General features: G+C 38.9%; 1 protein-coding gene across 3 annotated transcripts in view; it reads right to left on the reverse strand.

Moving 5' to 3' along the window:
* Window positions 1–15,884, reverse strand: part of LOC139941447 (small conductance calcium-activated potassium channel protein 2-like) — a 183,675-nt gene that overhangs the window by 112,131 nt on the left and 55,660 nt on the right. For 2 of the 3 annotated variants that reach the window (XM_071937944.1, XM_071937943.1), the window contains one exon: window positions 1,175–3,021. In XM_071937944.1, coding sequence (XP_071794045.1) covers window positions 1,175–2,014 — 840 coding nt within the window. In that variant the 5' untranslated portion in view covers window positions 2,015–3,021. Of the gene's footprint in view, window positions 1–1,174; window positions 3,022–15,007; window positions 15,103–15,884 lie in introns of those variants that run through there. The other variant, XM_071937945.1, reaches the window with a different exon arrangement.

Raw genomic sequence — 15,884 nt, forward strand, 5'->3', positions numbered from 1 at the left:
TATAGACTAAAAAAGAGTGTTTAGATTTTCAACATATTTCAAAGCATACATTTTGTACCCATTTTGTTTACATGCTAAACCATGTGAGGAGGTGTCAATGATAAACATGTTTATCTGTTCAAAACGGGGGTACAACATGTGTTCGAACGCTAAAGACAGTTTTTTAAGTATACAATTTGTAATGACACGTGTTATAATTATAGTAAACCGTACCCCATAGGACTCTGTACGATTGTAGTCTGGTATTGCTAGATCCCGTGGTACACAATTACTGGACACCTACAATGACATAAGCCTTAGTGTAAAGCAGTCGACGGGATTAACATGTCCAGCCATTACTTTCGATGGTATGGTATTATAAGAGCCAGTTGATGCCAGTCTAAATGGAAAGTCAACACAACGAATGTAAAGCAACAGTGGATGGCCCATTGACAAACACAGACCATGGAGCATAGACCATGCGTTAAGTGTAAACACTTTTTTTCATGACAATTTCTTTACATATCAGCCAAGGCTATCACGGACTATTCTTTGACATATCATTGGGGCTCCCTTCTACTACAACAAAAAAATTGCCTGACATCGTGCAAGCATTTGCGGTATTTCGTGTACCACTGCCCACTGTGAAACAGCTACCGGAGTGGTGCATATTATACCAATGGTATTAATATCCACAAAGACAGCCGCAAAGACATAGTGTAATCTAATATGCACATCGTGTGTACATCCTCTATGGTGTGCTAGCTCTGTAACAAGCAGAGGGTTTTAGGCAACGGAGATCACTGCTCATAGTCATAGTGTATCGTCGCCAATTGCTACATGGCGACGATACCTGTGCATAAAAACTCCGCCATGTTGCGTGTAATCCTACGGAAGAGGAAGGGGTCATAATGTGTGATGGTAAAAGCCAACGCATTGCACGAGCGGAGATGAGCTCGTCGTAAATTAAATGAGCCGCACTGCTAAATAAATTTTACAGCCCACCTTTATTTGCATAGCATTGTCATCAGTAAAATGTGAATATGGTAAAAATAGTCTATACTACAATAGCCCGGGGATGTCTGGGTTATGGGTATATGGAAAACTGTAATTATTAATTTACGAAACAGGTGCAGACACCTGGAAAAAATGATAGTATTATAGTATGGATGTTTTTAACAATGGCATACATTACCTTGCTGTAGAAGGACCAGGAAAGCTCGGTTTCTACTATCATGACAACAATTCCAAACATAGCAATAACTAGAGCATAATCACTGAGCTGTTTCCTGCGCTCAAACAGGGATCTCCTTAGACCCAGTCTGTATCCAGTGTTCGCATGACTGTAATGCGTCTTCTTCTTCCCCGAACCGCTACTACTCTTTCGGCTTGATCCTTCGGCAGCCCCATTGCCTTTCATGTCCGACACCGAGGAGCGTGGTCCTGACCGCTCCGATCGGTGCAGTTGAAGCGGGGTGAACCGGGGGATGGTACCGTTCACGAGAGCCGACCTGTGTGCCAGGTTGACGAAGCGATTGTCGCTGGACGGCTCGGCGAGAAGTTTCCGTTTTTGTATGGGCTTCTTGCTGCTGCTGCTACTGCTCGAGGCACTCGTCGGTCCCTGGTGCTGATGTTTGTAACTCGTACTCCCACCGATAAAATACAATTCTTCTTTTGGTGTTCTGTCGTGTGCATCATTGTCTGCTGTACTCTGCAATAATCCTGTGTGAGCTGTTGTTTGAGGTGAGTCCGGTGTAGACCCATCCCGCGCCTGCAGTTCGTACTCTTCACCAGCGTGTTGACTGCGGAGTGGCTCCCAACCTCCACCACGGCCATGGTATTCCATGCTCTCGCCGCCTCCGGTAGCCTCATGCAGCTGTTGTTCTACCACATCGGCCTGGGTACTGCGACGGTCAGATGAGGGCGCCAGCACGCCTGCACACACTGCCGGCACCTCGTCTGTCTGACAGAGCAACTGCTCTGTGGAGTCTATGCATGATTGCTCATTGGCTGGCGAAACCATTACCACTGCCATGCCGACCTTCAGGGTGATGCCATACAATGCATATTAATCCAACCTCCATTTCATTGTGTTTGCCCAAAAATCTATTGTCTCTCTGCGATACTTAATTAGTAAATTTCCACGGTTTTGTTCGGTCTAAGATGAGAACACTGACGAAGTCCTTACGCGATCAATAAATCAATTTTAAACGGCGCGATTTTCCTTCCAAGTTGTAGCTTCCCCGCCGAGACAAATGTTACCTCCCGTCGATTTGTTGACATTTTGCTCCTGTTTAACGCGAGAATTTATGCGTTTCTCGCTAAATCACGTCCAAACATAAATATCCCAAGGAGAGAGCGAGAGAGCGCTGCTCGACATGGATACATTCAATCACGGCGCGTTTGACGGCAAACTCCAGTGGACACGATTCGTCATCGGTAAATCTTGGTTATATATGTTGGTCCTTTTTTATAGTGTGGTGTAAGCTCAGGACTTTGGAAGCTCTGGGGAAGCCAGTTGGGTCGCTAAGATACGAAGACACCTGCGTCAGGAAAAATCCTCAGGATCACGGCGACTCATCAAAGACTGGGACTGGGTTATATCCACTAGAATTACGCTAATCTCACCGTGCTTGATGCTAGCCTGTCAGCCTCTAACCGCAGTGTGCCAGACTACTGACCAAACACTTTTGCTGAGGCATTCTTTTTGATATTTCATTCCCCGTTGAAATTCTCAGGTTTCGGTGACTTTGTCCCGTTTTGGCATGTTCCTTGTCTCTTGTCTCTCACAGAAACCCCTCTCCCCAAACATCAGTGTTGCTCAGCACGATCCACAAAATGGCGCTGAAACCACTTGAGCTGCTCCAATCACCTAATTTCTAATTCACGACAGCGTCAGATAGTCGGGGGCTGTCCACTTGAAACTAAAATCCACTTCTTCCTCGGAGCGGTTTGTTCTCACAGAATATCCATTAAAAAGGCCGGTGTCTTTCCAAAAAACGAAGACGAGACGTAGTTCCTCTTCAAGTGCAGGCGAAGAAACTGTGGTGGGGGAAGAAAATGAAAAAACAAGACATGTATTAATATGTCGGTTTTGATCTGCCGAGAGGAAAAAATATAATACTGCAGAGATAGAGAAATGTTGATGTGGAGTTCATGGGCCACTTGATTCGTTATGAAAATCACCAGAGTATGAAGACCTTGCATTACCCGAACCGCGCGCAGATATTGTCATCAGTTAAAGGCAGTGGACACTATTGGTAATTGTCAAAGACTAGTCTTCACAGTTGGTGTATCTCAACATATGCATAAAATAACAAACCTGTTAAAAATTGAGCTCAATCGATCGTCAAAGTTAATGATATCAGTATAAGAAAAAAACAGATGCAATTGATTTCGAGACCTCAAGTTCTTAATCTGAGGTCTCGAAATCAAAATCGTAGAAAATTACTTCTTTCTCGAAAACTACATTACTTCAGAGGGAGCCGTTTCTCACAAAAGTTCATACTGTCAACTTCTACCCATTACTCGTAATCAAGAAAGGTTTTGTGATAATAATTATTTTGAGTAATTGCCAATAATGTCCACTGCCTTTAATAATTGCGTGTATAGACTTTTTTCCATTTTTTATATTGGCGTTATTGGGTTTTGACATGGCTTTAGTGACACCAATCTAGGACACACTGAAGAAACAACTACTGAGAGAACAACTTTTGACCTCTGCTGTGTGAAACGTTCGGAATAACTCTACAATTTAACATCCTTTTGAAATGGATTTTTATACAATTATATCCTGTGTGCTATACTGTGTGCTGTTGGCAGACTGGTCCGCATTCAAATTGTATGCGTGCATTCTAAATTATCATTGGTATTAGTGTGCTGTTTAAACATACGCATGTAAATCATATCTTATAAAACAAAACCAAATATTCCGGAGGATCAGTCCGGGGTTTAAACTAATGCTATATATTGCCAATTACTGTACAACAAAAGAAAAAAAGAAGAAAGTCAAAGATGGGCCCTGTAAATAACAATTTTATTGGTGCCCACATTATCGGCCAAAACTAAGAATAGATGCCGGTGACATAAATGGTTCATCAATCAAACTAGCTTCTGTCAAAATAGTGAGCGATGAAATTAATATTCATACGGTACTTATTATTAAAGGGCTAGTGCTATGGTATGCAAGAATTTGATGCATTTGAGTACATTTTTTGATATTATAGTAAAGAGATTAACAATTATTAAATTTCACGAGTCGAAGGTAAAAGAAAATGACAAAGACAGGTTTCAACGAGTGGTTGTGTTCTGCGACAATGAACTATGTGAACCCAGGGTACAACTAAAATTAATGTAAAAATTATTAAGAGGATTATTAGTATACAACTTACTCATAATGCCTTGTAATTTTAAATAAAAAAGGAAAAACAATGTCCATTCAAACACTCAAAATACCCATTCAAAACAACATGGACTACTTCATGTTGACACCAGCCTTGTCCGCCGTAAAAGGACGCTTCATTGAGACAAACGGTTGGGAACACTCATTTTGGAAACGACGCAGCGAAGCGTCTTAGGCGTCCTATAATTATCCATATAGGACTCCACAGAATATTTCAGGGGAGTCCAGGTGTCCCAGGGTAAAGTTCCGCCGGATATTCTCCCCCCCCCCCCCCACCCCTCCATATTGTGGGAAACAAACGTGGGCTGTAAGAGGGTGATTCAACAGAGGGCGCTATCAGAAGTAGACTGTACACAGTTTACCATATAGGGGGACAACATCTCCGGCAGGTGGGTGACAGAAATTGTCTGCCACACAGACAGCATAAATGAATCGTGTTCTAACAACCAAGACTAGGATCTGTATTGGCGGTGTTATAATAATGTTTTTTAATATTCATCCAAGTTGCATTTTTTTTTTTTAATGGTAGGCGTATAGTTTTACAGCTCAATTGGTATGTTTTTATTTAACAAGAATCGTGGTAGGCGTATATTTAGTTTTACATCTCAATTGGTATGTTCATATTTAACAAGAAGCATCTTTAAAACTATAGTTGAATCATAACAATATTTTTGAAATGAAGTTTCCACAGGTTTGTATACGTCTACATAAAGCATTAAACGCAACTGAACGGTTCCAAAAACTTAACGTTTACTTTTCTTGTAAAGTTTAAATGTTTAGGCGCAGGTGCGCACAAACATGTTCACACATTTCACTTTAGCTGCTTGATCTCACAGGGGCGGACCTTTGGGGTGGGGATTACATCACCAACCTCCGAGGACAACCATGTCACTAATTCAAGAACAGAACTGTCGTCAGTGAGTAGAAATAATCACATCTTAGAACAACAGCATTGGTTGAGACTTAAAGATACTGCAGGCTGTCGATTTCACAAAACTCTTCCTAACTTAAGACTAATCTTAGAACTTAGGACGAGTCCCAACCCTGCACTGTAGCATGCAGACCTTAAGACTATCCAAGTTATGATGAGTTACTCGTCCTAACTCGAGATAAGACGAGTCCTAACTCTTTGTGAAATCGACGGCAGGCCTCGGCGGGTTTAAACCACTAGTTGAAAACCGATTCAACACACTTTGATCCCATTCATAAATACTTTTTCAGTCAAAAACATCAACACTTTTTGGTCAAAAAGTAAAATAAATGCAAACATTAAAAAACCCTCCCGCTATGAAATGGTAAAACCCTCCACCGCCCTCGGGTAAACAACTCCTTATAGGGGATTGCTGTGCGCGTCGCGCGTATCGCGTGATGTGGCACAACTGTTTCAGCCGTTGCTCTCGACCAATAGGAATGGAGAAACTGTATTATAAGAACAGGTGCAAGGTCGCGTGTCACGCCCATGAATTAACACTTTTTACCGGTCATAAGCAAAGGTTTATACACACCCACGTGACGCGCTCTCCACCAATAGGAATAGCGAAACTGACCGAGGTATTTATGAATGTTCATTTAAGTTACAAGAGAACAAGTAAAGAAAAAAACACAGTTGTTGCACTTAATTGATGTGCTTTCAGATGCCTAATAAAAGGCTTCAAGCCAAAAGTCTTTTATCATTTTGACTGAGAAATCACCTCTTTCACAAAAACTACGCTGCATCAGAGGACGCCGTTTCTCACAATGGTTTATTCTATCAAAATGCTAATGATTATTTTGAGCAATTACTTATAGTGTCCATGCCTTTAAAATTCATTGCCTATTAGTCTTTAGATATAGAAGGCGTCCCTGGGAAATAAAACCTATAATGCGTTCTCTTTTGGGAGCTTCGCTGGCATTAGCCACTCATTCAATATTGACCAGAGAGAGAGTAAAAGGGGCCTTTCTATAATGCCCGTTCAATGCTGGTAGCTCATAGCTATATAAAAATAAAGATTCGTGGCCAACTCGATTTAACGAGCGCATTGTATAGTGTAGGCTTGCCCTAATTTTTCCCTGAACGGAACTTTTTTTGTAAAAGAGAGAAACGATCTTCGATCGTACATGGTTTTATACTCGAAGGTTAATACTGATTAAAGGATGAAACGCCACCCGCCATCCCCTCCCCTCCCCCTCGCGGTGAAGAAAAAGAACAGGAATCACAGAATAGCACAAATAAGACATTTCTATGGGTTTCTCCGGCAGTTTCAGAGAAATGAGTTCAATTTAACACCCGGCTATTCCACTTTCATATGAGCATGTGAATGTTCCGTTGCATAGCATTCAAGAGTCAAAATAAATTATTTGGGATAGTTTAGCATTCACTGGTCAGGTTAGATTATTCAAATTATGATTTCTTGTCCGGCGTCATACAGTTACATCAATTGTAAATAGGTAGTAGACATTCAACAGAAGAATAGTAAAAAACGTAGTTTTGAAGATCATTCAAATTCATAAGGTCGCAAAGATCTTTCAAACTTTGTCTCAGTAGCCAAAACGTCATCAACATGCTGGTCATCCATTCAAAACTATTAACGAAATGATATCTTAGATTCCACAAAATGTAGGAAAAAACATGTACATTTGAATGCGTGTTTAAATTGAACTGAATTTATTTTTTTCGATGGATTTAAGATTGAAAACCAATATCCATGTCCACAGCCAAACAAAACACTCGTATAAATATTTTAAATTTAAAACAGGAGATGAGTACAAAAAATAATATCAATTTTTTTTTACTGCTTGTGGGCGGGGTATATGTTGTGTACAATGTGGTGGGTTCTATGTGGTAAAACAAATAATGTTTTGTTTTCCCTGCGGTGCTATACAAACAAGCAACGGTGAGTTACTCTTAACTGGACCATGGAACGCATGGGGGTCAGTTAGCCCCCATGCATATCTTACTGCATGACGGCCGATTACTCGACCGTGAAGACTTAATAGTCTATCCAGCTACATCAAGCACCAATCAACACCCATGCATGGTAATGTCATTAATAACAATATAAATGTACCTGTACTTTCACTTGCCCTTCTGGATTGTGAGATGAGAAAATTGTCCTCAGCGATAAAGTTTGTTGACTTGTGCCATTTGTTTAAAGGCACAGGGGTGGATTTATCTCGAGTTAGTTTAACTCGTCCTAATTTAGAGCTAGCCTGAAGTTTTTAAAATATCATATAAAATATGGCTAGTCCTTCTTTGTGAAATAGGCCCCTGGGGTCGATTTCACAAAAAGTAGGACTAGTCCTAACTTAGGACTAGTCCTATGAGATATTAAAAACGTATGGGTAGTCCTAAGTTAGGACAAGTAACTCGTCCTAAGTCGAGATGAGACTAGTCTTAACTCTTTGTGAAATCCACCCCTGGACATGTTTGGTAACAATATTGTAAAAGACCAGTGTCCTCACTTGGTATATCCCGACTCAATTGGTCATCGAAGTTGCAAAAAACAATGCAAGAACAACGTTGTGCGATTTCAATATAAAAGAGTTTGGGCCTTTAAAGATTTGAGTGAGATATTACATTTTTCTCAAAAATACGTTACTTCAGACTGAGCCATTACTTCAGACTGAGCCATGTTCAACAGCTCTCCATTGCTCGTTACCAACTAAGTATTTTATGCTAATAATTACTTTGAGTAATTATCAAACGTGTCCAGTGCCTTTAAGATGAGAGTAAAGACCGAACGAGGAAGGCTAAAGTTGTCTTGGTATTTATAGTAAACAAAAATCAGAAGCTGGAACTCGTCACGCTGAGGTGCTTGTGATCAGTATTGGAAAAGTTAATGAGGACATGTGGGTGTGATTGATGATAACAAGAAACTAAAAGTAGCTTAGAATCAGGTCATCTTTTGACGGATGCATTTTCAACCATACACAACTGAAGCTATATGCATGTATTATTAATGCTGACCAACAGTCAAAGTATTTCCTTGTTGTGACAAGATATGGACACTTATTTTTAAGGGTAAACAACTTGGACAAAACAAACCTATTTTTCATTCTACAAAGTGAATGGAGAATATTTTAGGTCTGTTTGCCCTGAAGCCAAATGGCATACATGAAACAAATGTTGCTTTCACATCAAACGACATGCATAAAACAGTAGAATTATTCTAGCCGGGCCTTTCTTATACTTTTTTATTTTACGATTAATTTATATGGGGAAATGCACGTGATTTTGAGGTTAAGATCTATGAACGTTTACTTTTAACACATTTTAATGCAGCTACTTTTTATCATGTTTTTTTTTTTTAAGATTCGCATTACTTTTACGTAAAAGAAGTACAGTTTCGACTCGTGTTTCGACATTCAACATTGATCGCATTTTCAGATAAAACATCTCACCATTGGTGACCAAATGGTGATTACACCAGAGAAGCTGTTTCGGCCCTTGTCGAAAACACGGCTCATGATGAGTGATGCATGCTTTCAGTATTTTCAACATCTCAAGAGATATCGATACAGATTTTGATAATTACTATAATATTAAGTTGCTACTGAATGGTTTGCAGTTATATAAATCCAACTCGTACGTAGGTGGAAACCATCCATATATCAACCGGACATAGATACGGATGCCATCATCTGCATGATCCGAAAAAACATAACCCGAAACAACTCGAATCAACACTGACATAGACACACAACAACAACAATTACGACAAAACACGAAGAAAAACAATAACAACAACAACAACAACAACAAAAACAACAACAACAACAACAACAAAACATCAATAAAGACCAACAAACAAAACAAACAAGACTATCTACAACAACAATAACAACAAATACACAGACAAACAAACAAACAGACAAACAACATTACCAGAATGTGAATTTAATTCAATTTAACTGTGACAATTTCTGCTAAGGCTACATTTTGCAATTCTATCCCTTCCCGAAATGAAGAGTAAATATTTTGAACTGGACTGATCGATTCGCGATACGTGTAACTCTCCCGAACCCACAATAAAGACACTTTGCTCAAAATGTCAACACGAACGGCGCAAGTTCGTTAATTATTAAAAAACAAAAATAAAAAAACACAGAGAAAACCCGACCGCCGTTATAAATGGCAAGATAATATAACTACATTCCAGAGACAGCAGAATAATTATGATAACGATTTTGTTTAATTACACCCCAAACCTTTCCAGCGGCAATCTAATCGTTACTGATCATGTGGAAAAGTGTTCCCGCCATAATGAGTCGCGATAATGGGCTTGATATTTAACGAGCAGAATTTTCTGAATACGAGCCAAAAAAAAAGAAAAAAAGGGGAACGAAAGAAAAAAGAGAGAGATGTGTACCAGGTCTAAATGTCAGAAGCATGACCCTATTACGCATCAATCATGATTGCTTCTTTGCCATTCAAGGGACAAAAACACTCAGGTCCGAAAATCGCCAACTGATCATGCCAAGGCTCGTTTACATGACAACCGGGTCTTGAATGCTGACTGCGCGCACTATTTATAATTGATGGTTAAAAATTGAGTTTGCGAAATGATATCCAAATACTCTGTCAATGAGCAATCAACAAGGATGTATATTTTTTAGTCATCTTATCTTTTAACATAAAAACAGATAACACGTCAAATACTTTCTCAATAATTGTATATTTTGGGTTTTCGGAAAAAAGATGGTGGGCTGCTTTTGAAAATTGGACATCTTCAAAGTAATGTTTTAATTTGTGTAGAATTTTGTGTTGCATTCGTAATTTTTTTGGGGGGCGAGTAACACCTCAGACTAGATTCTTGGACAAGTTGCTAAATTTTGTCACAGAATGTCTCTCACGTGACTCTACTGCTCTCGCTGGACCGCTGAATTATGGGGGACAAAGTCGAGGCTTTGAATAATGTGGGGGGGGGGGTTAGAGAAAATTTTTCACAGGTTTATACTGGTATTAATAAAGAAAATCATCTTTCAGAGATACAAGGTTATTTTTTATTGTTTAACGTAATCATGTTTTAGAGGGGGTGGGTAGGGGTTGTTTGTACGATAATTATTTTAATTTTTTTAACGTTTTCATTTCATTGTTTCATTTAATTTGTTTACAATACTTTCCAATCATGCATACTTGCATATACGGCTTGAGCTTTGCAAAGACTCAATTGATGTAAAAGATTGCTGGTTGACTGTAGGCCACATCACCCCCAATATTCACCACGCTCTATTATTATGGTTTAAAAACAATCAAATAATTATGGTTTTAAACATCGTGATTAGGGTACCAGTGTCTATGGTAAATTCCTAAACAAAATTCCAGTCACGACTTCACTTCAAAAAGCAGACTGTACACATTGTAGACCCATTAATATGTTATGTCATGCCATATGCTTCGATAATGCAAGTTATTAACCATAATTAAAATAGAACAAAACTTCAATTACTATCCAATTAATGCCATAATGTTCTAATAGCACGATGTGCACATTGGTAAACAACACAGCTTAAAGATTAAAAACACTATATGCTTGTATGTATCTGACATCAGACAGTATGCTAAATTTAGCGTGTAGTGTGGCTCATATTATTTTTGCCAACACCTGTTACAACAGACATGGGGTTTTGATCCATTTAAGCCAACTTTATTATTGCTGCAGATATACCAGATTTGCCAAGCCCATGTTGTATATCGAGGGTTTTACGACAAAATGTCCTTGTAGTATATTTCACAAACTGGTTACGTTGGATCAAACAAAAGCGATGTGTTATTCCACCCTGTGCGGATTTAATAAAGACGGTTATTCCAAATATTGTTTAACAATTTTAAAAGGACCCGCCCAGCGACACCTTCTGCTCCGCGGAAAACGTGTGCTTTCCATGTAAAATTGTGTTTATGTCCCGAAGTCAATTTCACAAAGAGTTAGGACTATTAACTTTTACTTCTCTTTTGTTTTCATCTCAAAGCGCATAGAGACTTCTCTGTGATTGTGATATGCGCTCTACAAAAATGGTTCATTATTATGATTTATTATTATTAGTCCTAAATTAGGACGAGTAACTCCTCCTAGCTCGAGATAAGACTAGTCTTAACTCTTTGTGTAAACTTAAGCAGCAGTACTAAAACAATTCGGTCAAAGTTGACCCGGCTCCGGGCCCTGTGTGACCAGGGGTGGATTTCACAGAGGTAGTCCTAACTTAGGACTAGTCCTAAGCAATGCTAAGAGATAGGACTGGTCCTAAGTTAGGACCAGTAACTCATCCTAACTTAGGACTGGTCCTATCTCTTAGCATTGCCTAGGACTAGTCCTATAAGTTAGGACTACCTTTGTGAAATCCACCCCTGACAAGTTTCGGTGTCAGGATGACCCGGAATCTATATCAAAATATGGGTCAAAATGACGTAAAATCCGGTTTGAAAACACTTCTTTGGACCATTTTCCGGATCAACCTGACTTGAAAGCCCCCTTAAGACCAGGAGCACGGTCATTTTGTTTCGGTGTATGTCATTTCAAAGACCAAAGAATCATAGAAAAAGGACATGGAAGATTTGAGGCACACTCTTTTAGAGTATAGGGCCTATACTAATTTATCTTATAAAAACCCCACCTACGAAACCCAACACGGGTAATGTTTTATATACGGAATTTAGTATATAAAAAAAAGGAAAAATGAAGAACACAGAAACTAAAAAGTAAAAAGTGTATCTGCATTACGGGACACTGCACGAGGAAACAGTCGCAAAAATTATATGTAAATTTAACTGGTAAACCGAACTAAGCTAAAAAGCAATGTTTTTGTTGTTGTTTTTGGCTTCGATGGCTGAAAGTGAATGCAGTGCGCCCCTGGACTGCACTTTCGAAAATTGTATAGATGGGCATTTTATATTCTACACAAGGCTTGATTGTGAGGCAAATCGGGTAGGCCTATTTGGAACTGGCTTAAAATACAATCAATGCTGGCTCCAAATTGACTGATGTATTGTACTGCCGTGGTTCATTGTGAGTGTCTATAGAAATGGGGCCAGTTCGTTTTATGACGGAGTGAGTTTCCAAGACAGGGACTATATCATTAAACTGTCTTACTAAAAAATATAGATTTAAAATACAATTCACAAATATTTTCCAAGACTTTTTATAAATAAAATATTACAGCTCAGTCAAGTTTACAGGTTTGTACAACTTTTGTAGATCAAGTTTGTGAATGTGAAGATAACCTGTAGAAGTTTCAGCTTCGTTTAAAGTCGTCATGTTTTTTGAGAACTATGAAAATTACAGAGCGATGTTTTCAAGAGAGTTGCTCAAAACACCAGTACACGGGTACTGGTAAATACGTTGTACATGCTTTCATTTTTAAATCGTCCCTGAGACGAAACTTATTTTCGTGACATTGTTTTACAAATTTCTCAAACACTACAGCACCTCAGCAAGTAATATTTAAAGGGAAAACTTTCCACCATCATTATCTTCAAACGGAAAATGTGAATCTGTTGACATTGTCCTACGTCAAAAGTACCCACAAACCCTTTAACATAATATAGTAATGATGTTATATACAAAAGTCAAACCACACAACCCGAGAACTGATATATTGCCCTGCATATCAAGAGTGTACCGCTATTCCCATGTTAAATAAGTCGTGTTTATTTAGGCTGGATTATGTCAATAATATTCACCAGGCATCCAGCTATATGTTTTTTTCTCTCTGTGGAGTAAAGAGGCTTGCTTAACGGGATGAGATTTCAAAATGGCGGCCAGAGTTTAAGTTGGGACCTGATTGGAACGGGCTTTGAAAGGTACGCCTTGTTTGAACATTGCACGCCGTGTAAACCGCAAAGACAGCGTAAGATAAACAAGGCACATCCCCATGGTATCATGAATATATAGGGTGTTATTATAATTCAACATAATATCACAAAGGAGTATACAGAAGAATGAAAACTTGGGCTGGTTAAAGGCAGTGGACACTATTGGTAATTGTCAAAGACTAGCCTTCACAGTTGGTGTATCTCAACATATGCATAAAATAACAAACCTGTGAAAATTTGAGCTCAGTCGGTCATCGAACTTGCCAGATAATAATGAAAGAAAAAATACACTTGCCACACGAAGTTGTGTGCGTTTAGATTGATTTCGAGACCTCAAGTTCTAAACTTGAGGTCTCGAAATCAAATTCGTGGAAAATTACTTCTTTCTCGAAAACTATGGCACTTCAGAGGAAGCCATTTCTCACAATGTTTTATACCATCAACCTCTCCCCATTACTCGTCACCAAGCAAGGTTTTACGCTAATAATTATTTGAGTAATCACCAATAGTGTCTACAGCCTTTAAGTGGCTGCCAAGTCCAAACTAGCAAGTATTTTGTTTCAAGCTTTGACTTTCATCGGTTATTTTAGTAACATTGTACTTTTATACCGGAACCATAATCAAAGGTTTTAAGAAGAACCAAATTTGGGGCTGGTTAAACGGCTGGCTGCCAATTCCGAACAGACAAAGAAAGTGATTCGTTTGAAACTTTTGCATTCATCTGTTTATTCAGTTACATTGTAACTTTATACATGATCCATAATCAAGCGTGTACAGAAGAACTAAAACGTTGGGCTGGTTAAGCGGGTGCCAATTCCGAACAGACAAAGCAAGTATTGTTGTTTCAAGCTTTTACATCATATGTTTAAAGGAACACATTGCCTTGGATCGGTCGAGTTGGTCTTTGACAAGCGTTCTGTAACCGTTTGTTATAAAATGCATATGGTTGGAAATATGTTAAAAAAGTAGAACACAATGAATCCAAACAAATTTGCATCGAAATTGCGACATAACACGGTCGTCCATTTATGTGAGTCAAAGATTTGACTCCCATAAATGGCCGACGGTGTTTGTCGACGAGGTAAAAGGAAAAACACACAATTTCGAGTGATACTTGTGTGAATCACTATATTCTACTTTTAAAACATCTGTCTAATCATATGCATTCTATAACAAACGGTTACATCGCTTTTCAAAGACCAACTCGACCGACCCAAGGCAACGTGTTCCTTTAATCGGTTACACTGTAGGCATACCTTTATATCCATAATGGCTGTCAATTCCGAAGTAATTTTGTTTCAAGCTTTTCTGTTTAGTCAGTTACATTGTACCTTTATATCTAACTGATCCATACTCGGTAACCGTGCACAGAACCTCTGCAGCATCAACCACGCTTGAACTATGCCAGGTTCTATTTATAGTTGGGGGGGGGGGGGGGGTACGGTCGCCCGTATTTGCGTCTGTAAAATTGCTCCAGTGTATACCTTATTATAGAAATAGCAATGGTATGTTCAATAGCAGCATAATTCAATTTCCTTGAATTAGCCAAGTACAAAAAGGCAGTGCCAGGACAATGATGTTCAATTTCAAGTACACCAAAGAGTCTGTACAGTTTGTTCAATTTAAAGTACACGATAGAATCTGCATGTGTTTCCCCTTGTAACGATACATCTATACACCAGCAACTTGACCGACGAAGTGCTTGGACATCAGGCGCGTAAAAAAAGACAGGTGCGTCCACGCTTGTGCGACAACCTCGACACTAAAAGGAAATCGAGTAAAGATGAAATTAATATAAAAAAATCAACAAAACTAATTTGAAACATCATCCAACTCACTTGCTCGCCACACCTATGGTGTGAGTCGTCACGACTAATGCGCACTTGTCTCTCTCCGTATTGCCTGCTGTCCCATCGCGGGTTGAGTCTGCAACGCTCTGTGTACCAAAGTCCAACTGAACACAATGTCACACCAGCGTGATAATAAATGCATCTAGCTTAACGTTGCCAGAACGTATGTTTCTGGGTTGATATAGATACATTTTTTCGTATTGTTAATTTATGTTGGTGTTGCGCGTATCTCTTAAAGGCACTGGACACGTTTGGTAACATTGTCAAAGACCAGTATTCTCACTTCTTGGTGTATCTCAACATATGCATAACATGACAAGCCTGTGTACATTTTGGCTCAATTGTTTTTTTTAAGATGCAAAAAAACAATATTAAACAAAAACACCCTTGTTGCAAAAATGTGTGTGTTTTCATATGCATAATAAAATGCCTCGACTGAATTATTTTTATTGTTTGATTGAGAAAATACCTCTTCTCTAAAACTACGTTATTTCAGAGGAAGCCAATTCTCACAATGTTTTATACCATCAACAGCTCTCCAATGCTCGTTAACAAGTATGGTTGTTATGCAAACAATTATTTTGAGTAATTACCAATAGTGTCCAGTGCTATTTAAAAGTTCCAATGATAGGCCATTCCTGTATCACACCTTCCATTTTTAGTCCTGGCTAAACATTTGTTATTATTTAGTAAAACACCATGAAAAGGCAAGAATGTTTTCCCTGTGTCGAAAATTAACGTTGAGTTATTAGAACATACCCGAAGCTGATGGAATATGGCAGGATTGGAGTAAATGTTGTTGTTTTTTAATCACAATTTGTCTATTTGTGGTCTCCTCGGATGACTGATTCATGTTGTTCATTTT

This window comes from Asterias amurensis, chromosome 9 (assembly GCF_032118995.1).
Source record: "Asterias amurensis chromosome 9, ASM3211899v1".
Taxonomy (NCBI): domain Eukaryota; kingdom Metazoa; phylum Echinodermata; class Asteroidea; order Forcipulatida; family Asteriidae; genus Asterias; species Asterias amurensis.